General features: G+C 40.0%; 1 protein-coding gene across 1 annotated transcript; it reads left to right on the forward strand.

Annotated features, from left to right (window-relative positions):
* Positions 1 to 27,998, forward strand: LOC308280333 (NLR family CARD domain-containing protein 3-like; the record flags this gene model as incomplete). Its single annotated transcript, XM_080720595.1, has 9 exons — positions 1 to 118; positions 3,591 to 3,887; positions 4,564 to 4,845; positions 7,812 to 7,868; positions 10,238 to 12,125; positions 12,830 to 13,000; positions 17,230 to 17,276; positions 27,484 to 27,630; positions 27,913 to 27,998. The coding sequence occupies 9 exons, from the start codon at positions 1 to 3 to the stop codon at positions 27,996 to 27,998; spliced, it is 3,093 nt and encodes a 1,030-aa protein (XP_080576721.1).

Here is a 27,998-nt window from a genome sequence, read left to right on the forward strand (position 1 = left end):
ATGGCGGGTCGCTCGGGCTCACATCGTTCCTTCCAAGTCACTCTGTGGACTCTGAAGTCATGGATGGTGATTTATCTCTACATGTCATGGACCGACTGTTACATCGCTTCTGTCACAGGTAGGTTAAGGTTATCAGCTCCTTTCTGACGACTGTTACATCGCTTCTGTCACAGGTAGGTTAAGGTTATCAGCTCCTTTCTGAACCTCTCTCTCCCTCCACTACTGTTTTCCTGAGCTTTCCCTAGCTCTGGTCCATAGCGTTAGTGGAGTTCTCCCTAACGCTATATGTTCCTCTACCTCCCAAATCATTGGCAAATCCGGAAAGACCCGTCGTCTGCTCCGAAAAATATCAAAAACTGTTTTGCCCCTCACCAAACCAAAGGTATCAGTGGACAGTTGAAAGCTTACTCTACTTAGTGGATACAGTCTGAGCCCCCCACCACACGATTAAAATACATTTCTAAGGTGAAATGAAAAATAATCTACCGGATGGAGACTCCATTTCTTCTAGTTTTTCCACTATTTGTCGTCGCCATCAAGGTCCAACTCACTACTGTCGCGCAGGTCAGAGGAACGAATTACACAGAGCATTAGGGCTCTATTATGATCCAGGTCTTATGTCTTATGCCTTAACTTCTTTGCCTTTTTTTTACTTTTTTGAAAAACATTTTTAAATACTTCAAATGCTGATCTACATCTGCACGTTGTGAGCTTGCAGATCAGCTATTTGAAATATTTAAATAAATATGTATATATAGTAAAAAAAAGGCAAAGAAGTTAAGGCATAAGGCATAAGACCTGGATCATAATAGAGCCCCCCGTCTCATTGGGTGTTATTCAACTCTGCGACATTGGAAGCGCTTTTTGGTGAAAACAGTATTCAACCAGGAAGAGTGCTCATCCGGTAGAATATTTTTCATTTCGCCCTAGAATTGTATTTTAATCGTGTGGTGGGGGGCTCAGACCGCATCCACTAATTAGAGTAAGCTTTCGACTGTCCACTGATACCTTTGGTTTAGTGAGTGGTGAAACAGTTTTTGTTATTTTTGGACCAGACCACGGGTCTTTCTTGATTTGCTAAGGATTTGGGAGGTAGAGGAACATAGCGTTAGGGGAGAACTCCACTAACGCTATGGACCAGAGAACTCCACTAACGCTATGGACCAGAGAACTCGACTAACGCTATGGACCAGAGCTAAGTTTTTGCCTGGAGAGAGCGAACAGTAGCCAGAGGTGGTGTAGAAGTAAAATTATTGAAAATGGGAAATACTCAAGTAAAGTACAGACTTTCATTTATTGCTCTTCTACTGAAAATGTCCTGCAAATTCATTTTTTTCACAGGTTTCTTTCTGTGTTTTGCATTTCAAGTGTTTTTTTTATATATATATATATATATATGGAGAATGGAGCGTATTTTTTGCAGAAAACTGCAAATGGCAAGAAACCACTCCATTCCCATTGAAAAGTAGAATCCACCTTCATAGGTAGATTTAAACTTCAAAGTCAGAGAAGGTCATAAAAATAGCAGATCTACAAGTTCATTGTTCTGTAAATCCAATGTAAATCTACTGTGTTGCCAATGGCAGGACTTGTTAAGTTTTGAAATGGTAGAACTGGTATTGGTGATCCATAAAACACAGTTTGGTGGTTCAAGTGTAGAGCAGGCAGCTGCTGCTCAGACTGCATCACAGAGCATGAGGAATTCCAGCTGATCATAACCCCCCTTGTCTGTAACTCTGAGTACAAATAGAACCAAATGGACCCTTACAGGTCTGTAGAACTCCACATTCAGTCCGGCTAATGCCACACTAGTTTAATATATGATTTAAATGGGGACCCCCAGGGGGTTCTACGGGGTCCCCCCCAAAAAAGGGGCACTTTAACCACTTTAACCATATTTTATACTTTGACTTTTTGAAAATAGAGCATAATATACAAGTAACAAGCTCACAATGCTTGAGCTTGTAGATCTGCTATTTTCATTTTGAAAAATAAATAAATAAATTATAATAATATTAAACCTAGGCCTGAAAATGTCAATCCAACTTTAACAACTTTGACAAAATGTACCCAACCCAAGTAAATATTGAGAATATGTTTTCCCTACAAAAAACACATCACTGTCAAATATTATTCTGTCATTTATTTATTATTTCCTAAACTACCTAAATAAAACTAATGTGTGAATGAATGTCAACATGGTCACATTGTTGACTACAGTATGTGCAGAAAGGGAGCTAACAACAGTTTATGTGTGGAGTCACGTTGCCCTCTTCTGGTAACATTGGTGTACTGCTGCTACAGTGATGATTATGATATTGACTTTAGTACTATTATTATGAATACTGTACATAGTTTTAACCTTGTAGATTGACTATTGTTAAAACATTTAGATACATATTGAAACATTTTGAAAAAATGTAGAATCATTTTGAACATGTTGTAATCATTATTAAACACAGATCTTCTCTTATGGGGGTCCCTGGCACAACATATTATCAGATGGGGTCCTCAAATAAATAAATTTGGTTCAATTTGGGTCTCCCTGACATGAAGATGTTTGAGAACCACGTAGAGTTTAACTACTTGAACGGCCAGCATCCATATTCTGTTGGGACATCAGTTGCAAGCTTGTAGATCTGCTATTCTCATCAGCCAACATTTGCCGGTATTTTTGGTGTAGAGGGGAAAGAAAGCACTTGGCTAGAAGTGCTCCCCCACTTCTAAAAGTATACTGTATCTACACAGCGGAGCGCAACGCGTTTTGAGCTTGTAGATCTGCTATTCTCAGCCTGAGCGCCACCAACCACACTAGTCCCTCCCTAACATTTTAGTCTAGTTTTTTATTTGTTGAATACATTGTCAATATATTTAGTCCTAGATTAGATCAGTAATCATAGCTTAGTTTTTATTTAGTTGTTTTCGTCAGTGAAAAAAGGTAGTCGACAGACATTTTTTGTCATACTTTTAGTCTATGAAATCAACACTAATGGGAGATGACCAGTACAACCACAGTGTGTTACTGTTGTACTGGGAGCTGACCAGTACAACCACAGAGTGTTACTGTTGTACTGGGAGCTGACCGGTACAACCACAGAGTGTTACTGTTGTACTGGGAGCTGACCGGTACAACCACAGTGTGTTACTGTTGTACTGGGAGATGACCGGTACAACCACAGTGTGTTACTGTTGTACTGGGAGCTGACCAGTACAACCACAGTGTGTTACTGTTGTACTGGGAGCTGACCAGTACAACCACAGTGTGTTACTGTTGTACTGGGAGCTGACCAGTAAAACCACAGTCTGATACTGTTGTAATGGGTGCTGACCAGTACAACCACAGTCTTATGCTGCAGTGAGCTTGTAGATCGGCTGTTTCCTGAACATTTTTGCTCAAGTGGAAAAAGGGATAAAAGGATCTATGGAAGTTTTTTTCTGCACTGCTAAATAATAAGCCCAGTCAGAAGACTTTGTCTGAAGCTCACCGGGACACACATTATTATTCTGTCTGATAAACCTTTCATTCTACTGTATCTCATTGCTGACTGCTTTATCTGTTCAGATTCACTGAAATAATCTTCTCTCCACAGCTCAACAAGGTGTGATTTACATTCCACCACAAGGAGTCCTTCACCTGCTTCCAGATACTAGCTCTGTTACTAAACCCATCACTGGCATCCTGTGGAAACATGAACCCAATAAAGCAGCAGAATGGGATCTGGGTTTTGGTCCTAATGTGGAATACTACGGGACATTTAAACAACGCACAGAACTGGATAAAGAAACTGGACAGTTGGTCATCACCAATATGACCATAGAAGACATTGGAGAATACTCTGTGCACATCAACGGTCGACTGCTGAACAAGACTTACACGGTTAAGATGAGTGAGTATGAACTGAGTCCTATGAAGATCATGTGCATCATGGGTCTATCATAATATACAATGCTTTCTGTCTACAGAAATGTTCATTTGAATTCTAGTTTTGGTTAATAGAATTTGTGGGGGTGGGTTATCAAAAAGAAAAAAGAAAAAAAAAAGAAAGTAGTAACAACAATGGGAAGAATATTTTGTGTACTGTTACTTGTGATGCTGAAGAGAATCGGTGCTTTGCTCTATTCTACAAAGCTGTAAAAGACCAGAACCTTTGTTAAGTTAAACTTGTCTGGGAACAGGTGCATTTGAAAAGAACACCTATTGTGACTCATTTCAGTGTGACTATGGATTTAACCATAACAGCACACATACATGTCAGCAGTGAATCACATTGTTTGATGCTGGTGGGTGTGTTGATAAAATGCAAGCTGTGTTCAAAATGTGAATCCCTCTAGAACAGCGGTGTCCTGTCTGGTCAGCGTGAGGATTTTGAGAAAAATAAAAACATACAACCTTTAATGATTCCACTAAACACCCTAGAAAATGAATATAAATATAGCTGCATATTCTGCACCATAACCATTACCTGAGGAAGATCACACAGCCAACATGTGTTTTGTTTTAACTGCAGTCTGGAGACAACATCAGCAGTAAGTTGTCTTTATTCTGTTTCTGTTCCTCAACAGAGAAAGTCCCAAAGCCAGTGGTGGCCACCAAGGCACCTTGTGATTCTAACTCCACCAGCTGTGAAGTGCACTGTTATGGGGACGTCACAGAGTCAGGGCCAGTCACCTATCTCTGGAAGAAAGATGAAGGGGAATGGATGGTGTCTGACTCTGGAGCACACTCTAACTGGCTGATTGTCACCAAGGATGAAGATGAGAAAGTTAAAACATTAACTTGTGAAGTGAAGAACGAGTTCAGCATGGAGCGGAGTGTTCCTGAACGCAACTATCTTTATCATGAAGGTATGTAGTTTACTACATCATCTGAACACATTGAATCACTGTTACAGTCTTTATCATGAAGGTATGTAGTTTTCTACATCATGTGAACACATTGAATCACTGTTACAGTCTTTATCATGAAGGTATGTAGTTTACTACACTATGTGAACACATTGAATCACTGTTACAGTCTTTATCATGAAGGTATGTAGTTTACTACATCATGTGAACACATTGAATCACTGTTACAGTCTTTATCATGAAGGTATGTAATGTATACCATGTAGTTTACTGTATATCATGTGAACACGTTGAATAACAGTGCGTGTGCATGCCATGCATGCGTATTAAATTCATAGAAATGTACCACTTAAGCCTTATTGCAAATAAGTTTAAAAAAAAAAGTATATAGCCTATATTTGGAAACATACAGCAGTGCATTGAAATTAAAACAAAAATGTAGCCTATATTGTAATTTGCATTGCAAATAGTGCAATGAGAACTTTTACCCTAAAATCATCCTTCTTTCTAAAATGATATACCAGTTGATTTCTGAAAGTTTCTTACTTTCTTGAGTGTGTTTAAAATAATTTCCATTATTTAACCAATTTGTCAACAAAATGCAGAACATGTGTTTATTTTTTCTTGAATAGAAAATTGATTAAACCTTTTTTTCTTCTCAGGACCTCAACCTGAACCTACACCCAAACCTACACCCGAATCTACACCCACAGCAGCCATTGTTGGATGCCTTATCTTTGCTCTCCTCCTTGCAGTTGGTTTGGTGCTGGGGGTGAAATTTCGTGGTAAGTTTCTCTACTGATTTTAAGTTACACATAACATACAACATTAGTTGGTCAGACATGCACTGCCTTTAATGTTACATGCTGTACAGAATGGCCCTCATTTATCAACGTGTTGCAGATCAAAATTTGGGTGTACACCGACATTTAGGGAAGTCTCGACATTTATCATTTCAACTTGACTTTGACGTTGGCGTAGGGTAGGATCAAATCTCACGTCAAGTCCTGAGGAGGTGTAGGATTCATCCTACACCACTTTGTTCCATTGTAGACGTTTGGAGCAGCATTGTCTAACTATTTGACAGGCAATGGAATGGACGCATGTATCCAGTCGAAAATGTATATCCAACACAATAATAAATAATCCTGTATTATAGGCAGCTACATCATGGACATGCACGCCGATTTTATTTCCAAGTTACAATGACAAGCAATTAAAATCTAGCAATATGGAAGCAATCTATACTGTTAAGTGCTTTAACAGTCTAAATCTTAAGATTGCAGATCTGGCTCAGAACACGCACATATATAGCCTACGAACGCATGCTTACATTACCGATCTTACATTACCGTGAGGCGTGAGCCTCCAATTTATACAGTGACGCGAGTCCTTTTAAATATGGATAAAACCCGAAGGTCCAAACCTGGCTGTGCCCAGCCCAGCGCACGCACGCTGCGGATGATTTATTTGGGGGTCCACGACTCCACGGCCCACCGGGGAGAAGACCAGCCTGTGCAGGAATGGTACATGATTGCAAGTTCAAGCACTCAAACGCGCATTGTGCTCGTCGCCGAAATTAGGTTAAATTTATATCCAAAACGTAACTGTGGGGTCTCTCAATTTATACAGCAGCTACAGTACTGTAGTAGGCCTGCACTATGCTGGAGTTAATGATGAAACCCGACGTGGTGAGCCCGTGACATTCTTTTCGTGGACCGTGAGGTATCCAACTATTATACAAGTGTGTCCTATATGGAGTTATGTATTAAGGATAAAACCCACCCGACGCTTCAAACCTTCAGCTTATAACTGCCTCCTTGTCAGTATCTCTCAGTAACATCGCATGCACGGCATCCCGTGGTTTCGGGAATACATGATTTTGCTTTCTTTTTTTCTTTTTCTTTTTTGTAACCACTCAAATGCGCACTGCGCCGTCGCCGATATTGGGTTAAATGAATATATTCCATTCGTGACAATGACTGGTGTGGTGTCACTCATGTAGGCTGCAAGCTCACTATACAAAATAAATGGTAATAATGGTTCCACAGTGAACCAAAATGCTGCTGGGCTTGGGTGTGTGTGCGTGCGTGCGTGCGTGGATGCCTACATGTGTGCGTGGTCTGTGTGGGACTCACATGAGAGTGAACTTGAAGCGTGGAGTAAACTCTCTTCTATTGGCTTTCCTTTCGTTGCTAGGTTGTATTCGGGTTGTTCTAGTCGTAAAAACGGGGCGTTTCGAGAATAATTAAGGGCGTGTCATTTAAATTTCAGCCTGCGCATTTATCAAAGCTGGGATCAAATGTACGCCAGGTGTGTCTGTTTAGGACGTGTTCGTAAATGCCACGCAAACGTTGCCCTACGCAAAATTTGGTGAAAAAAATAGACCATTTTTTACACTCCATTGATAAATGAGGGCCTATGTGTGCTGTATGTGGGTGTATCTATACATGCTGGAATATGCCATACTTTAGAGACAGTTACTATATAGAGATATGTGGAATTCATCCACTCAATTGTTTGTTGCGACCGTCAGGTCACAGTTACTATCAAAACCTCCACCTCATGTCCATCAGTGAGTCCGTCACGCTAATACACAACATTTCGTTACCTATCGACTTCAGTTCCTCCCTCCCATTCCATCCATGAAGGCAGGTCACAAAACGTTGTCAGTTACACATTTGGTGTAACACTCAGTCACATGGGCCTGTGGCGCGTCGCTGATTGGCTGTGGTTTCGCTCTTCTAACCTCACTCAGCTGTGCCCATCCTATCGCAGTTGTATAACACGCAGTGTGTTGTTGGGGGACATTTTTAAAAGTATTGTTTTTATACAGTATGTGGAGGTAGACAAGCTGTGCCTTCAAACACAGCTAATCTTGCTGTATGTCATGTCATGGCATGTCATGTCATGTCATGTCATGTCATGTCATGTCATGTTGTCACTGTGTTTGAATTTCATCTCAGATCATATCAGGAAGATGTTTTCATCACCTGAGTCTAAGCGTGAGCGTGATCCTGAAGGTGAGTAAGTTTGAGAACTTTATTTAAGCAGTTTGTGATGTAACCTGGTCTCATACTAATTAATAATAAGAATAATAACACATTTAACTTTTCATTTCAACCCTAATTTACGGTAATTCTCTGTAAACACACTGAGGGCTGGGACCCTCTTTATCAGTGTGGAGATTACAACAACAACACAACACACAACAACAATGAAAAGAACAAGAATACAGATTACAGAATATGTAAATGAATAAATTAACATTTCATCACATGATTTATCAACAATTAAAACAAGTATGGTTTAGATTGACCAAAGTAGATATCTGATTTCCAAACTCAGTGGAGACATGTGGAATCTCAAGCATCAAATAGTCCTCAGAGCGTGTATGATAGATAATAGTTTTCCACTGCAAAAGAGCATTTAAATTATTAAAGAGGGCAAACTCCCAATTAAACAAAATATGAATTACTTAAATTTATACAAAATAAATCCATATCATAAACATCCCATCAACATTTTAATCACATTTTGGCATGGCCTACAAATTAATTAAAATGTTTACATTTAATAATAATAATAAAAAAATAACAACTTAATTGGATCTATGACCGCTTTGTGCTATTCATGGGTTGCATTTGTAGTCCTAAACTGTCCATGTTGAGGACCAACACAGGTGTTTCAATTGTCTAATTGGCATAGAACTAATGTTCTACGCCAATCAGAACACCTGTGTTGGTCCTCAACATGGCCGCTGTAGGACTACAAATGCAACCCATGAATTGCATTTTAATTTTCACATTAATCTTCTATTTTGTTTTTAGTCCGAGCGTTTCAGGCAAAAATCGTGCACTTTATGAAAGAAGCATGACATTTGGCACACAGTTAGAACATGCCATATGGAACATTTTTGGCTATAGGGCCATCGCAGATTGTCTTGGGAAACTTGTGGGAGCCAATCAAAGTTGGGCTCTCAAAGACTTTACTATAGAGTAAAATAATACAAAAAATAAATATGCATGTGAGGAGTCAAACTAGGTGTTTTCGGGATTCTGAATCCAATGCAAGCATTTGTTTTGCACAAAAAAACATTCCTTTCTGAGAAACGGCCGCCACAAAACTGTGAAAAATTATGACTCATCACTTATGGGGTCCGTTTTTAGCCCAAGGAATGTTTTTCTTGCAAAACAATTGTTTTGCATTTGCATGTTCTAACTGTGTGCCAAATGTCATGCTTCTTTCATAAAGTGCACGATTCCATCAAAATACTGCCCAAAACGCCTGGACTATTTCAACAACCAACTGCAAGACAAAAGGAAAGCTCACACACCAGCATGAATGAAGCTGGGTTTTAGATATGAAGCTGGGTGATGGAGAAATGAATGAAGCTGGGTATTATTAGAGTCTAGGGGAGAACAATTACGAAAATTAAAACAAACAGGAACAAAACACAGACTAATCTTTCTCTGATTAAAAAATGCCCTACTTTAGTCAGGCGATGTGCAAATCCATTGTAATACTATTACTTTCACATTCGAGGTAGACTGAATTAATTGTGTGTGTGTGTGTGTGTGTGTGTGTGTGTGTGTGTGTGTGTGTGTGTGTGTGTGTGTGTGTGTGTGTGTGTGTGTGTGTGTGTGTGTGTGTGTGAGTGCGTCTGCGTGTCATAGACCAATATCGACCAAGAGCTCCATCACCAGACAGTGATCCACCAGAACATCATGGTATGTACAGGATGTCTCTCTTGTCTAGGCCTATTGTTTATCATTTTGTTATTAATTTAGCTATGATTTATCATTGGTTTCAGTCGCCATTTTCTAACAAATAAACATTGTGAACATACTTCTTCATAGGACTGGATATTTCATAATCGTTCAATAGGTCTTTGACACATGCAAACAGTCGGTCGTAATTACCACTTAGTTCATTGTCTGTATATTTTCCAAAACACACAAGTTAACACAATATTTTTAATGAAAAAAAGAAAATATAGGAAAAGTCTGTAAGGTCACAAGGTGTTTCAACATGACATGACATGTTGTGAGCTTGTATCATTTATTTTTGCTTTGAGAAATTGTATAGGTTTAAGTAGTTCATTTGTTAATAATGTAGATCAGACCTCAAACAGAATACCTTTACATACTGTAGCTCAGCGATGAGTTGTGAGCTGGTATGCCTATTTTCGTTGTTCGTACTATGACAAATTATGTACGGCTTGAGTGGTTAATCCTTGTCAATAATTTAGATAATCTGAGATCAAACTGCTTTTCCATAGCTTAGTGGCTACAGCAGCAGAAATATGATGTCCTTTTAATATTAGAATGATCAAGACCTCTCATTGGAGGACCACATCTACCATAACATGCTCTGTTCTTTGGTCATTTAGAAACTCCTGATCCTGTGTGTCAACAACTCAAGTCTATTCTGAAGAAGAAGTTTGAGTGTTTGTTGGAGTGGACAAAAGAAGGACCAACAATACTTCTGAATAAGATCTACACAGAGCTTTACATCACAGAGGGAGACAGTGGAGATGTCAATAAAGAACATGAGGTCAGTCAGATTGAAAAAGCATCCAGGAAACCAGCTGGACTAGAAATACCAATCAAATTAGAAGACACCTTTATGCCTATACCTGGACAAAATAAACCAATCAGAACAGTGATGACAAAGGGAGTGGCTGGTATTGGCAAAACAGTCTTAACTCATAAGTACGCTCTGGACTGGATAGAAGACAAAGCCAACAACATTTTCCATTTTGTGTTTCCATTCACTTTCCGAGAGCTGAACTTGATGTTGAAACAGAAGAAGAATTACAGCCTGGTGGAACTAATTCATCACTTTTTTGGTGAAATCAAGGAAGCAGGAATATCAAGCTTCAACAGTTCCAAAGTTCTATTCATCTTTGATGGTCTAGATGAGCTTCGGTCTCCTCTACAATTCCAGGAAAATAACATCTGGACTGATGAAACGAAGCCAACATCAGTGGACGTGTTACTGGCAAACCTTATCAGTGGTCACCTGCTTCCCTCTGCTCGCATCTGGATAACCACACGACCTGCAGCAGCCACTCGGATCCCTAGAGATTATGTTGACAGGATGACAGAGGTTAGAGGGTTCACGGACCCCCAAAAGGATCAATACTTCATGAAGAGATTCAGTGATGATGAAAACCAGGCCAGAACAGTCATCTCACACATCAAGACATCACGAAGCCTCCACATCATGTGTCACATCCCAGTCTTCTGTTGGATCATTGCTTCAGTTCTGGAGAACATGTTGAAAAAAGCGGTGAAATTATCACTGCCAAAGACACTGACTGAGATGTACCTCCGTTTCATGGATGTTCAGTCTGAACAGACCAATGTGAAGTATCATCATGACAATGATCAGACACATGCTGACAGGAATCCAGAGAAGAAGACAAGTGCCATTCTGTCTCTGGGAAAACTGGCTTTTGAACAGCTGAAGAAAGGCAACCTGATCTTCTATGAAGAAGACCTGACAGAGTGTGGCATTAACATTGGAGATGCAGCACAGTACTCAGGAGTGTTCACCCAGGTGTTTAAAAAGGTGAAGGCTGGGTGGGAAAAGAAAGAGGTGTTCTGCTTTGTTCATCTGAGTGTTCAGGAGTTTCTCGCTGCTCTTTATGTCTTTCACACATTCAACAAAGATGGTGTCAACCTACTGTCAACCTCCAAGTGGTCCAAGCCATTTAGAGGCAAATCTAAGATCAAACACCTCTACCAGAGTGCTGTAGACATGGCCATACAGAGTCCACATGGACACTGGGACTTGTTCCTCCGTTTTCTGCTGGGCCTCTCATTGGAGACCAATCAGAGTCTCTTACAAAGACTGTTGGGACAGACAGGAAGTAGATCACCGGCCAATCAGGAAACAGTCAAGGTCAATGAGATTCCATCTCCAGAGAGCATCATTCTGTTGGGACAGACAGGAAGTAGCGATCAGACCAATCAGCAAACTGTCAAGTACATCAAGAAGATGATCAGGGAGAATCCCTCTCCAGAGAGAAGCATCAATCTGTTCCACTGTCTGTATGAGCTCAATGATCATTCTCTAGTAAAGGAGATCCAACAGTCCCTGAGTTCAGGACGTCTCTCCATAGAGAAACTCACTCCAGCTCAATGGTCAACTATAGCTTCCATGTTGCTGTCATCAGGAAAGGATCTGGATGTGTTTGACCTGAAGAAATACCAAGCTTCAGAGGAGGCTTTTCTGGGGCTGCTGCCACTGGTCAAAGCCTCCAGTAGAGCAGTGTATGTGCCTTGGATACATTTAATATATTATATCATTCTTCTGTTAGAGGAAAGAGAATTCAAGCATTATAATTCAACATTCCTCATATGACAAATAGTGAAAATAGCAGATCTACAGCTCACAGCATGTGATGTGAGCTTGTATATATGTTATTTTCACTATTTCTGAGAAAAATAAGTTTAACATAAAAATGTTTTAATTTTGATAATTTATAATGACATGCCCAAAAGAGCTTGAGATACAATTCATTAAAATCAGCAGAAGTCTTCTTAAACTAGTTCAACATATCCAAGGCAGTCCAAATCACCTTGGTGAAACATAAACTAATCTAAACTGTGTGTGTGTGTGTGTGTGTGTGTGTGTGTGTGTGTGTGTGTGTGTGTGTGTGTGTGTGTGTGTGTGTGTGTGTGTGCGTGCGTGCGTGCGTGCGTGCGTGCGTGCGTGCGTGCGTGCGTGCGTGCGTGCGTGCGTGCGTGCGTGCGTGCGTGCGTGCGTGCGTGCGTGCGTGTGCGCGCGCGCGCGCGCGCGTGTGTGTGTGTGTGTGTGTGTGTGTTATACTTTTAGGGGAGGAAGACAAAGTCTGATATTGGACACATTATGCTATCTTTCTTTTACAGAAAAGAATACTAATAATAATAAAGACAACAGGGTGATGTTTTTCATCACTAATAAACACATTATTTTATCACTAATGTTTCTCCAGGCTGAGTGGCTGTAACCTGTCAAGGAGATGCTGTGAGGAGTTATCATCAGTTCTCTCCAACTCCTCTAGTTTGAAGGAAATTGATCTCAGCAACAATGATTTGACCGATTCAGGAGTGAAAAAACTCTCTGTGGGACTGGGGAGTCCAGACTGTAGGCTGGAGACACTCAGGTCAGTATTCCTGAACATGTACAGAACACCATTCATATCCTGGTTGGAGATTACCTTGATTAATTTATTCACATTTAATTAGAGGGAGACAGACAAAGCCAGACAATAGCTATCGTAACTATAACTAGAAAGGTGCAATTCTGTGAAATTGCGAGTGTGGTTGCACTGACGATGATCATTTATATTTTATATTGTGATAAAGCATGACCAATCCTGTCTGATTGGACATTATATTGTCCAAGATATCTGGAATTTTCAACCCTTCAGTTGGTTTACAAAAAGCACTTTAGCTGGCATAAATGTTGTCAGACCTAGAACCACTCACCCGGCCATAAACTGTTGACCTGCTCCCATTGGGCAAGAGGCTGCGCTCCATCAAAGCCAAAACTGATGTTAGAACTTTAAGCCACAATAAATGCACGTTCATAGTTCTGCCTTGCTGTACTGTTAATATAGTATGTTATGCTGCCATGTTATCTTCTGATAAATGCTGGATACTACTGTTTTTAATATGCTGCTCAGTTTTAATTCACTGCACTTTAGGATTTTATGTTTATTTATTGATAGTTATTTATTGTACATTGCTGGTCCTGAGTACGATTTTCCTTTCATGCAAACATGCAAATGGCAAAATAAAGTGAACCTTGAACCAAAATTAATTTTGACGGGCTTCACACATAATAACAACCCTATTACGTGTGTGTTTGTGTGTGTGTGTGTGTGTGTGTGTGTGTGTGTGTGTGTGTGTGTGTGTGTGTGTGTGTGTGTGTGTGTGTGTGTGTGTGTGTGTGTGTAGGTTGTCAGGCTGTATGGTCTCAGAGGAAGGCTGTTCTGCTCTGGTCTCAGCTCTGAAATCCAACCCCTCCCACCTGAAAGAGCTTGATTTGAGCTATAATCACTTGGGAGACTGTGTGGAGCATCTCTCTGCTGGAGTGGAGGATCCAGGCTGGGGATTGAAGACTCTCAGGTAGGGAAAGACACACTGCCACTCAGTGCCAATGGCTTCTAGTAGGTTTAGAGGAGGGAAATCATACTCTGATGCTGTATAGCAGGGCTTTTCAACTGTTCTGTGCCCTAGACTATTTGAAGAGTATGTACCTTCCCTCAATTCTAAACATTAATATGAATTCTGGTGCTTAATTTGAGACTCCACTCCATCACAGCATGGTCGATGCCTACCATGTCTGTACTGACTGACAGACAGTAAAGGGTCACATGTATTTGTGAACATAACAAAGCCAAAACTATTTATACAGCAGTAATTGTGCAAGCATGTGTTGGTAAATCACTTTAATTTTTAGGTATAGAAAATAAAATGCATGTCAGGTAAACTAACTAGATAGATATAGTTCATTTTTCTTCATCAGTCACAGACAATTCTACATAATTACATTGAATTTTATCCATGTACTGTATATACATACAACCTAAAAGAAACCCAGGTTTAAAGAAACCAAAATTATCCTTTAAGGCTAGCTGAATAGCTCTGCTGTTTAATGTTTCTTGGTGTAAAATCATCATCTGCGTTGTTTTATTATTATTTTTAAAAACATCATAAAGAAATAGCTGATCTAACACATCACAATGTGTTCACAAAGATCGGTGACTATAGGGTTTATATGGAGATGCCATGTCGCGCCATGTCTTGGCCACCTGCCCAGTGATGTATATGGGACCAGTTACCCATATATGGAGACCTCTTTTACCCATATATGGAGATCCATGTACTGTATATGGAGATGTGATGTGAGACCCAACATTCGCTATGTGAAAGTCATGTGATGTCTATGACATCTGACATCATACATTCAATCCCTTTTATGCCCATACATTGAGATCCCTGTCTGTAGAACCAGCCACACAGATATGGGCTGTCTTGGCCATCTGTCTAGGCCATATATGGATTCTGTTAGTGTGGTATGTGGCCTCCATATATGGGCATTCCCATATGAAGTCCTGTTAGATATGGGCTTAATATTGATGACATCAGGGATCTCCATATATGGGCATATTCTGTTAGTGTGGTGACATCACAGTGATGTCAGAGTGTGATGTCATAGCGGCAAACCCACAGACCGTAAAAAAGCATAAACGTCCAGACAGACAGACAGACGGACGGACGGACGGACGGAGACATGGTGTGCCGTTTCACATACTGAACTGTGACCTTTGGTCGCAATAAGACAGACCTGAGTTTCCTGCAGTACACAAAGTGAGCTTGTAGATCTGCTATTTTTGGTGAATGTTCCCGCCACAATAGGGATGCTGGGGTTTAAGTGGTTAAACGTCAAGTATAAAGGTTATTTTCAATCTGTCTTAAAGCTAGCCTTACACCTAACAACTCTGAAGATTTCACGTCGTAATAAAATCAAGACAAGTCGCGGCGCGCTCCCGTGATTTGGTCGTTACTCAATCGTTAAGTGTGAGGTAATGCTCCGACTTGATTTTTACTCCGATTTGAGACCCCGATTCTGTTACAAGAATATGACTTTAACCCCGACTTGAGACCCCGATTCTGTTACAAGAATATGACTTTTACCCCGACTTGAGACCCCGATTCTGTTACAAGATTATCAAACTGGTTTGATATTTTTGCAAATCGGGGCTGAGTCTGAATGAGTACAATGATGTAACAACCAAAACAGAACGCTAGTGAGCCAAAATGCCATTCATTCCCCAAGACGCTGAGCACCTGGTCGCCATGTAGTGGAGTAGAGGTAAAAGTACTGAAAACTGGAAATACTCCTACAAATACCTAAATTGTACTTAAGTAAATGTACTTACTTTACACCACTCACATCTAACAACTGAAATCTTTTAAAAATCATCATTAACACATCGGGTGCTCCTGGATTGCCCCATTATCCCCTCTTGCTACCCAGGCCCACCACCGTGGTGGCGAATCCGGCCCTGCTGCGTCAATGCATGCGTCATGACGTCACTTGGTCACATGAGCGCAGACAGGATGTTATTGTGTAACATACTGTATGGGCTAGTGTTGATCATAGCTGTTCATTGCCGATCAAAATTTGGACATTTTGCCGCACGCGGCCACAGTTTTAGCCATAAAACAAACATCAGAGATAAAGGGCGTTAAAGATGGGGAAATGCATTGGAGTATACGGAGAAAAACGGCCGTGCGATGCTCTCAGCGTCGACTCGAAGCGACTAGCGGCTAATGGGCTACATCCAGGCGCAGCCCCAACCTAAAGGTGAGGTTTAAAGTTAATACTGTAAATACAGTAAACACGTCAACGCGTCGTGGGCCTCCAGCGACATCAAAGAGATTGGCGTGTAGACACCTCGTGGGCACCCGCTGAGTTAAAGGGATATTCCAGGGTGGGGATATTCCAGGGTGTTTGTGAACACCCTGAACAGTTTTTAATTTGCTTGATTCAATATTTAGATATTTGATGTAAATGTTACCAGGCCCTCCAGGCCCAGGGCCTCTCCACATACACACCCATTGTAACTTCAAACTCCATTTTAACCCTGATAGATTCATTAAAAACGCCTATTATTTTTTTCTGGTGACTCATACTACGCTCCTAATGTGTGAGCAGGCCGTGTTTTTTCAATTACTTTTTTCATTTATTTTAAATAATTATTTTGGAAAATTGAAATTGAAATTGAAAAATAAATACAATAGAATATTATTAAAAAGAAATGAAAAAAGTTATTGAAAAAACACAGCCTGCTCACGTATTAGGAGGGTAGTATGAGTCACCAGAAAAAAATAACAGGTGTTTTTAATGAATCTATCATGGTTAAAATGGAGTTTGAAGTTACAATGGGTGTGTATGTGAAGGCCTCCTGCAGGAGGAGGGCCTGGTAACATTTACATCAACTGTTCAGGGAGTTCATAAAAGCCTGATTAAACAATAAAATGAACAAAAGTTTTTTGAAAGTGAAATATCCTTTTAAGTCTTTGGAACGTCTTCTTCAAATCTTATAGGGTAGTCTTTTAGAAATCTTTCCAAATCTTTCCAAAATCTTTTCAAAGTTGTTAGATGTAAGGGGGCCTTTATGGAAACAGATATTCTGTCAAGTATTCCTCATCACATACTGTACTGTATCTTAGGGTTTACATATTTGACATACATGTAAGGTACTGTATAAGTAACAATGTAATTCAGGGGTGTCGTGGATGAAAACGTTATTTACAGACATGATTTAGAACCTCTACTATAGACTATGAAGGCCTGACTTTGTCTCTCTTCCTCCCACAGTGTGGACCATGGTGGAGAGGGGATGCTGAAACCAGGTCTGAGGAAGTGTAAGTGTTTATTCTGTTTTATTCATGAAATCAAAGCAGCACAAACAGCATGTGGCATTCACTCATTAACATCCTACTGTGAATGAAGATGATCATAAATTATAATCATGAGAGTAATTATATGAACAAATATTACATTTGTTATTTCAAACATTCAAACATTTTGTCAAACACTTTTGAAAATAGCTGATCTACAAGATCGCATGTGAAACGTTGTGAGCTTGTAAACTTGCTATTTTTTAATAGATTAAGTATGTAATAGGGCTGTAAGCTAAAAGTACAATATTTGCTTCTGAGATGTAGAGGAGAATTTAAAGTAAAAGTACAACATTTACTTAAAGGAGTAGTTCACCACTTTTCAACCTGTCTTCATATAATAGGTCCTCACTAATGTTCATGATAAAATATCACAATTTTTTTCTACTCAGTCCAAGTCTCCTAGGAGAGCTGTGGGAAGTTCAGAATCCATCGTCTTGTGACATCATCATTTTCCAAAAAAGAAAATGTAATCAATATTTTTGAAAAAAATATTTCGATTTTTATTATTGCGAGAACAATGGCTTCCACTTTAAAATTGCAACTTTTCAGGAATAGAAAGCCTGCAGTTTCTATAAGCTGGATTGGCAATCGATGATGTCACAAGACGATTGGTTTCTGACCTGCCCACAGCCCTCCTTTGAGAAAAAATAAATAAAAAAGCTATTTTTGAGTGAGGACCAATTATATGAACATAGGTTGAAAAGTGGTGGAGTGCCCCTTTAAGTAGCCTACACTACTTGAATAAATGTACTTAAATGTAGTTACTTTCCACCAAAGGTTCACTGATAGGCGGTAAACTCATTCATAAATACACTATTGATACTGTAGTCTACATATTGATAGGCAATAGATAACTCATTCATAAATACACTATTGATACTGTAGTCTATATATTGATAGGCAATAGATAACTCATTCATAAATACACTATTGATACTGTAGTCTACATATTGATAGGCGATAGATGACTCATTCATAAATACACTATTAACACTTCGCCAGCCGAAATAGAATGGTTGTTGGTAGATTAGCCGTGACATTTCTATTATTGTATTATGATCTGAGATCCGTCCGTCCGAGCGTCCGAGCGTCCGTCCGTCCGTCCGTCCGTCCGTCCGTCCGTCTAAGTCCGCCTGGAAAAAAGCCTTAAAAACCTATGGCCGATTGGAAAAATACCCCTAAAACCTGAGATTTTATGGAAAACTTCACAGAGGTGTCAACGTCTACTAAAACATTTATTTCTCAGCCTCTGTAGCAGCTAGAAACAAAATTTCAAAACTGTTTGATAGCTTACACATTTGGCTTTCATGGGAAATTACTTGTCATGGTCCAGACCTTTATCATTTTTTTAAAAAAAATCTGCAAACTCAAAAATTTTAATAAATCTTATAAAACGTCTAATAAAAAATACATTTCTCAGCCTATGTAGCACATAGAAACATAATTAGCAAATATTTGAGACCTTACACCATAGGCCTTACACCATAGGCCACCACTTTGACAAGAAACAACAATCCACCAGCCTTTATATTGAATATTTCAATTCTTGTTGTTCCACCACAACTATGCAACATTACTTCTCTTCGCTTTCTTAATATTGCTGTGTTCACGCCCCACTCATTATGGATAGACTGTTCAAAGTCCCTCACTTTTCACCACACCATTCCACCAGATTTTATATTGACTGTGTCAATTCTTGTTTTTAGCTCCATATAACGGTAAATCTGGCGAGCGACATTTGTCATTATTATTATATGTGCGTGCGCGCCTGTGTGTGCGCCTGTGTATGTGAATGAATGAACCATATCATCATAATCATTTTATAAGTGTTATTACCTCCAGATAGCTGCAAATCTGTTGTTCTGGAGTTTGGGGTTGACTCTGTGCTGCAAAGAGTTGGTCTCTGAAACTGGCTGTGTCAAAGTGCGTCCGTGAAAAGTTATCCAGTCCTCATGAAATCCATGAAACACTTCTTCATCATCGTCGTTGTTTTCAAACATATCACGTAACAATGCCAATTCCAGCGGGCCTGGTTTGCCTTCGCTCAACGCGTCTTCCATTTCGCCGCTATGAGAAGCTGCACTGGGATTCTCCGACAAATAAAGTTATGTAAAGCAAAAAAATAATAATCCCAGAATGCTTTGCGGTAGTCAGGGAAGCATACGTCATCGCCTCCTGATGCATTTCATTGGCCACGAGGGTAAAAACTACAAGAAACGCATTTTGCGTTCCCGGTCTGAAAGGATAAACAGCATTTTGCGTTCCCGGCCTGAAAGGTAGAAACGCATTTTGCGTTCCCGGTCTAAATGGGTTAATATTAAGATAGGCTCCCCGTGGCTTGGAAAGGGTTAAGGCATTATCATAGTCCAAGGTGATAGCTCATCATCACCCCACCCTGGTGTAGTTTTCTAGGAATAGCCTAGGTTTTCTAGCAATCTCCTAGGTCAGGGGTCTTCAATGTTTTCAGGCCAAGGACCCCTTAGTCGAGAGAGAGTTGAAGCAGGGACCCCCCACAACCTGTTCATAGATTCCATATAGTTTCATTGTTTGACAGCACAATCATCAGTGTATTTTGGATTCATGTCAATGTGTGTTTTCAGATATTTAACCACTTGAACCGTCAATACCTAATAAACTTGACCTTTCACTCTGTACTTAGTCTGCTCTTTTTCCCCTCTACACCAAACGTCTTTGCCTAAAATAACCGTTATGTGATCTTCAAGCATAACACGAGGCATTGTGAGCTTGTAGATCTGCTATTTTTGGCTAAAGTTCTCAGGAAATAAAACATTTCCATCACAAAAAGATTTGGAGGACCCCCTGTAGTAACTCTGAGGACCCGTTAGGGGTCCCGGACCCCCTGTTGAAGACCCATGACCTAGGTGATTGCTAGAGAACTACACCAGGGTGGGGTGATGATGAGCTATCACCTTGGACTATGATAAGGCCTTTAGACTGTTAGACGGCTGTAGCTTAGGAGGTTGCGCCTCCTGGAAAAAGATCTTCTCAGTCAGAAGTCTCATTCAGGGTCTGATTCGGGAGCCACCCCATTGGCCAGGGCATTGGAATGATGCAAGGCGGTCCTGTCGTCCCATTGGACGGCCTGCCTGTCAGTGAACCTCCCCCTCTCTGGCTTTTATAACATTGAGAGCGGCCATGTTGGATTTTCCACTGGAGTGCATGCTAATTTAATTCCTATTAGATCACAGAGCGCCTCTAAAAATGTAGCTGTTAAATGTTTTATCTGGTTATAAGATAAGTTATATTACATAAAGGTGTCCTGTGTAAATAAGCCAAAAAGCTTACTAGGATTTCCTTTTAGTTGACCTTGTACCAGTGAACGGTTTTCACACAAAATGACATTCTAATGCCTCATTCACACTACAGATATATAGTTGAACGTTTAGCTTGGTAATTGTGGGCTCGCCTGGAAGGCGAGCACACGTATGTTATCTTCATTATTGTGGGCTCGCCTGGAAGGCGAGCACACGTATGTTATCTTCATTATTTATTTCTATACTATACTAGTCAGTATCTCCTCAAAACTTTGGCGCGATTCATCTCCTAAACGCTTACACCTTTCAACACCATTCAAATTTTTATGTGTTTAGCTAACTGAGGACACGTGTGCTTGTATTTTTCTTTTTGAAATGTTTTGTAGTATAATTATAAAAAAATAAAAATGTTTAACTTTAAGCACCCAATGCATTTCCATTGGGTTTAGTGAGTGGGGAGAGAGTGTAGACAGAGGAAAGGGACCCATGTTTATGTTAAGGCGCTGTGGCTGTAATGTTCACACTTAAGATATGCTATTTATATAAATACGTTCACACAGGTCTGCTCTCTGATTTGATCCAAATATCTAAGCTGTGTGATGTATAAAACTATAGTTATAGTTAAAACTATAAATAAATGTCCCTCTCCACTCTACTGATTACACAGCTGTGATTAAAGGCTTGGCTGTCATTGGCTGTTCTGTGGTGCTGCAAAGTAACTAAGTACATTTACTCAAGTATATACAAGTACTTGTAACTACAGTACAATTTTGAGGTACTTTTACTTTACTTTCCATTTTTGTTACTTATACTCTACTATAAATACAGCATTTGACAGCTTCAGTTACTTGTTACTTTGCAGATTTTATTATTAATAAAAAAACATAGATGGACCACTTAATACTGCTATGAAGTTGATCTACAATGTGCACGCACACGCACGCACGCACACACACACACAAACAACTGTTACTGTGTTACTGTGGAGACGTTTGCTTGTATTTGTCTTTGAGACATGTTTTGTAGTGTTTTAGAAATATTACTTAAAAATAATAAGGTTTTAGGATCCCGGGCAATGGGATTTACAGTATATATCCTAGAACCCGCAGGGACACTCAGCCGTATTAGTGGTTGTTGTTGGTTGTCAGGGAGATATCACAACCAATGCATTTTCAAATCAGATCCACAAACACAATAAAAGTCATGCTCCACTCCTCAGTCTGGAGTGGCCTACAGTAACCTACAGTATATGCACTCAATATACACCTCTAGAACACATACAGTACAGTAAGGTACAGTAAAGTACAAAACAATACAGTAAGGTACAGTAGAGTACAGTAAAGTACAGTAGAGTACAGTAAAGTACAGTAAGGTACAGTAGAGTACAGTAGAGTACAGTAAAGTACAGTAGAGTACAGTAAAGTACAGTATAGTAAGGTACAGTAGAGTACAGTACAGTAAGGTACAGTACGGTACAGTAGAGTACAGTATAGTATAGTACAGTAAGGTACAGTACAGTACAGTAATGTACAGTAGAGTACAGTAAAGTACAGTACAGTAAGGTACAGTACAGTAAGGTACATTAGAGTACAGTAAAGTACAGTAAGGTACAGTACAGTACAGTAGAGTACGGTAAAGTACAGTAAGTTACAGTAGAGTACAGTATAGTATAGTACAGTAAGGTACAGTACAGTACAGTAATGTACAGTAGAGTACAGTAAAGTACAGTACAGTAAGGTACAGTACAGTAAGGTACATTAGAGTACAGTAAAGTACAGTAAGGTACAGTACAGTAGAGTACGGTAAAGTACAGTAAGTTACAGTAGAGTACAGTAAAGTACAGTTAGGTACAGTACAGTAGAGTACAGTAAAGTACAGTAAGTTACAGTACAGTACAGTACAGTATCCTATTTGTTGGGTTGGAAGCGAGCCCACACTGTTTCGAAGGAACAGTATTTCTAGTTTATTTCTATATTTATATACTAGTCAGTATCTCCTCAAAACTTTGGCGCGCTTCATCTCTTAAACGCTTACACCTTTCAACACCATTCAAATTTTTATGTGTTCAGCTTACTGAGGACACGTGTGCTTGTATTTTTCGTTTTGAAATGTTTTGTAGTATAAATATAAAAAAATAAAAATGTTTAACTTTAAGCACCCAATGCATTTCCAATGGGTTTAGTGAGTGGGGACAGAGTGGAGAGAAGGATAATAGACCCATGTTTATGTTAAGGCGCTGTGGCTGCAGTGTTCACACTTCAGATATGCTATTTATATCATTGCGTTCACACAGGTCTGCTCTCTGATTTGATCCAAATATCTAAGGTGTGTGATGTATAAAACTATAGTTATAGTTAAAACTATAAATAAATGTCCCTCTCCACTCTACTGATTACACAGCTGTGATCAAGAATCAAGTCCGGGCGATGGGATGTAAATCCCATAGCCATATATCCTAGAGCCCGCAGGGACAGTCAGCCATATTAGTGGTTGTTGTTGGTTGTCAGGGAGATATCAAAACCAATGCATTTCCAAGTCAGATCCACAAACACAATAAAAGCCATGCTCCACTCCTCAGTCTGGAGTGGCCACATAGAAGAACGCCTTGGTTAAAGACATAGTGGAGGACAGATGTGATCTGGGATTGTTAGCCTACAGTATATGCACTCAATATACTCCACTACAGTTGGAGTCCATTTGACAGTTGCTGGTTCCCAAACACAGAATCAAAAATGTAGATCTAGAACACATAGAATATGTACAGTACAGTAAGGTTCAGTAGAGTACAGTAAAAGTACAGTAAGGTTCAGTAGAGTACAGTAAGGTACAGAAAGTTACAGTACAGAAAGGTACAGTAGAGTACAGTACAGTAAGGTACAGTAAAGTACAATACAGTACAGTAAGGTACAGTATAGTACAGTAAAGTACAGTAGAGTACAGTAAGGTACAGTAGAGTACAGTAAAGTACAGTATAGTAAGGTACAGTAGAGTACAGTACAGTAAGGTACAGTACGGCACAGTAGAGTACAGTACAGTATAGTACAGTAAGGTACAGTAGAGTACAGTAAAGTACAGTACAGTAAGGTACAGTAGAGTACAGTAAAGTACAGTAAGGTACAGTACAGTAGAGTAGAGTAAAGTACAGTACAGTAAGGTACAGTAAGTTACAGTAGAGTACAGTAAAGTACAGTAAGGTACAGCAGAGTACAGTAAAGTACAGTACTGTAAGGTACAGTACAGTACAGTAGTGTACAGTAAAGTACAGTAAAGTACAGTAACGTACAGCACAGTAAGGTACAGCAAGATACAGTAGTGTACAGTAAAGTACAGTACAGTAAAGTACAATACAGTACAGTAAGGTACAGTAGAGTACAGTAAAGTACAGTAGAGTACAGTAAGGTACAGTAGAGTACAGTAAAGTACAGTATAGTAAGGTACAGTAGAGTACAGTACAGTAAGTTACAGTACGGCATAGTAGAGTACAGTACAGTATAGTACAGTAAGGTACAGTAGAGTACAGTTAAGTACAGTACAGTAAGGTACAGTACAGTAAGGTACAGTACAGTACAGTAAGGTACAGTAGAGTACAGTAAAGTACAGTACAGTAAGGTACAGTAGAGTACAGTAAAGTACAGTAAGTTACAGTAGAGTACAGTAAAGTACAGTAAGGTAAAGTACAGTAGAGTACAGTAAAGTACAGTAAGTTACAGTACAGTACAGTACAGTACAGTACAGTACAGTACAGTAAGGTGCAGTACAGTATAGTAAGGTACAGTACAATACTGTAGGGTACTGTACCTTACAGTACCTTAAAGTATCCTATTTGTTGGGTTGGAATCGAGCCCACACTGTTTCGAAGGAACAGTATTTCTAGTTCAATGTAATCTCAATGGAAACCAGCTTTAAAGCTTTCAAAGCTTTGTTCTGAGCATCTCCTGCATCTTTAAAGCTGGTTTCCATTGAGATTACATTGAATTACCAAGCTAAACGTTCAACTATATATCTGTAGTGTGAATGATTAGTCTCTTATTTTAAAGTGTTATGCCATCAGAATTTATGGTCATGGCAACAGATGGCACTTCCATAATTTAACATGGTAGTTAAGCATTTATTTTTAATCTTAAAGTGATCCCTGACTAGTAAGCTATGTAGGCCTTAATATGTTATAATAACCCTCTTTAACCAAAATATACCATTATAAACACTTACAATGTCTTCCTTTGAGAGAAAAAAAGTTTTATTTTCAACCCATGGGGGGAGCCATTGCACTGTCTGCCGCAAGGAAACCACAATGGAATGTCAAAACAACGTTCTCTTTACAATATTTAAAACATTGTCTTGAAGCTCAGATTAACTGTAGTTAGTAGTTTGGTGCTTTTCTGTTCTGTTCATATCAAGTAGGATGTTTTGACGTGCCTGTAAAGTGCTTAATTCAACATCTAAAAGTGTTTACACCGCCATTTTAAATGGGCCCGTCCACCCAAAATGCATTTACTGCGTCATCACTCCTTGCGGCAGACAGTGCAATGGCTCCCCCCATGGGTTGAAAATAAAACTTTTTTCTCTCAAAGGAAGACATTGTAAGTGTTTAAAATGGTATATTTTGGTTAAAGAGGGTTATTATAACATATTAAGGCCTACATAGCTTACTAGTCAGGGATCACTTTAAAATGTGTTATCATTAAATAGAGCCTATAGATATATGCTATTGTCCTTTTCTTACACTCTCTGTGTGCGTTTAATAAACTTCATGGGCCAAATAATATCAAAGCAAGAACTATGCTGTAAAAGTTCACAGGTGACATCCAGTGCTCATTCGCGACCGTCAGGTCGCAGTTACTATCAAAACCTCCACCGGCTGTCAGTCTGTCCGTCACACGTCACGTCACACTTTTGCCCTACTCATATCTGCGCCACCGTTGCCCCGATCCATGCCAAACGTAGCACACTAGAAAGTCGCGCCGCAAGCGGCGCTCCTGTCTCGCCCCCCTCGCCACGTTGTTAAGGGGAAAGCATACTCCATAGCAGGATCCAGGCAGAGGTGGAACATAATTCGACGGGTAACCAAATGTTGTGTAACTCGCTTCACGTTCGGTGGAAAACACGACACACCTCCCTCTGTTGTAATTCGATACACTGTCCGCTCAGCTGCGCTCTCTCTCTCTACTCTCTCTACTCTCCACCCCCCCATCCTCCCCCCATCAGCTGCACATGCAAACACAGTGGTGTCAAATTTCACTCTCTCTCTCTCTCTGCCCGCCCCCCTCCCCTGTTGCCTCCTCTCTCTCGTGCTTAGCGAATGAGCGGACGGCATAGGGTTATGGGCGCTATTCCTTACGTCCTGACGACTACCGACTACCTATGCGACGACTACCTATGCGACTACCTATGAGTTGAAGTTGATGTAAAGGGGGCGTGAATGGCTTGGAAGTGGGATGCGGCAATAAGCCCATTGTAAATATAAGATACACTCCTTGGCTGCCAAACCACAACCTCCCCCCTCATGTATCACATGCCCCTCTTCTAGTTCCAACCATCAGGCCGATTTTTGCAAAACACATTTTTGAACACTGCTCCTACAGATTTTGGCCTAAAATCACACAAATTGGATGGCAAATCACAACCTCCGCCCTGATTTCTCACACAAAGCGGTACACAGTATCTCTAAAGTCATGTCATCAACATGGATTTCCCATATTCCCTAGCTCCTGATTGGCTACGATTGCCTTCTAAAGTTTGTTTATGCGACGTGACGGTCGCTTATCTCCTGATTAGGGAGTCTTACTAGTGATGAACAAAAATAAAGCTTGATTGAGATAATTAAAATGTAACCACAATCCCAATGCTATTCTTAAGGATCACAATGAGTTGTTCCAACACCCCTCAATATGTCTTATGAAACAAAAAATATATTGTGCACGTTGTCAAAGGAATAGACCGATGTTAGTCTGATGTCTCTTCTCAGACCTGCCTGACCTGGTTGATCATAGACAGTATAGACCAGGGGTCTTCAACGTTTTCAGGCCAGGCAGGGACCCCCAAACTGATGAAGAGATGGAGCAGGGACCCCCTACCTCACAGGGTGGGGGACAACATATCGTCGTTGTCGGGTGAAAACCTTGTATGTCCAAAACTGTTTGTTTTGCATTATCATTTTTAAAATGACTTAAACTAGTGAAAACAGCCGATCGACAAGCACACTACGCCTCGCACCGCGAGGCATTGTGTGCTTGTAGATCTGCTGTTTTCACTACTTTTGTGCGAAGGCCTTGTATGATGAAGCAGGGGTTTACTTTGGGAAAGAACGTACACATTTGAAACTTGGAGATACGAGGTTTCTGCCAGACAGTGACGATATATTGTATATTTATGTATAACATTGTGTTTCAAGTGTATAAACATAGTAGTTATTGTGCATTCAATACTATGCCATTAAAATAACAATAGATTAATATATTCATGCTTTTATTAACATGCATGTACAAGTGGCCCTACCACGTTATAGGCCCATTTATAAACATGGGCATACCTTATTAACTGAGAACCAATGTCAATACTATCAATCTATCACTATCAATCTATCAATTGCACAATAATCATGTATACAAGCTATTCAAAAGAGACAGAATCATGTTTTTAATATTTAAAAAACAATTTACATTTTGTCTTTCTTTTTTAAAGTAAAAAAAAATATATATATATTTATACAACAATTTCGGGGGACCCCCTGCAGTATCCCTGCGGACCCCCTTCCTCTCCTCTCCTCTCCTCCCCCCCCCCCCCCCCCCCCCCCCCCCAACGGTGACAATAAAACTGTAAACTCTATAAACAACAATAATAATATTGATGAGGTTTTAATTAGTTGTGATGTTTTGTCATGTGTTTTCTCACAGATTCCTGTTCACTCTCACTGGATGTGAACACAGCGGACAACACCCTCTCCCTGTCAGAGGAGAACAGAAAGGTGACTAGAACACAACACCATCCACAGAGATTCATCTCTAGGCAGCAGGTGTTGAGTAAAGAGAGTCTGTGTGAAGGTGGGAGGTCCTACTGGGAAGTGGAATGGAGAGTTGGGGTCGGTATAGCAGTCTGTTATAAAGACACCAACAGACAGGATTTTGAGTCATTGTTTGGAGACAATAGCAAGTCATGGTGTTTACATTGCTATGGTGGAAGCTACATGTTCAGACACAACGATGTTGAGACTGCAGTGTCAGGACGTTGTCCCTCCAGAGGCAGAGTGGGGGTGTACCTGGATCACAGTGCAGGGACTCTGTCATTTTACAGAGTTACTGACACCATGACCCTCCTCCATACAGATCACACCACCTTCACACAACCTCTGTATGCAGGGATAGGGGTTTATTATGATGGAGGTACAGCAGAGCTGTGTAAGATGTGGTAG

The sequence above is a fragment of the Nannobrachium achirus genome, assembly GCF_963921795.1.
Source record: "Nannobrachium achirus genome assembly, chromosome: 24".
Classification (NCBI taxonomy): Eukaryota; Metazoa; Chordata; class Actinopteri; order Myctophiformes; family Myctophidae; genus Nannobrachium; species Nannobrachium achirus.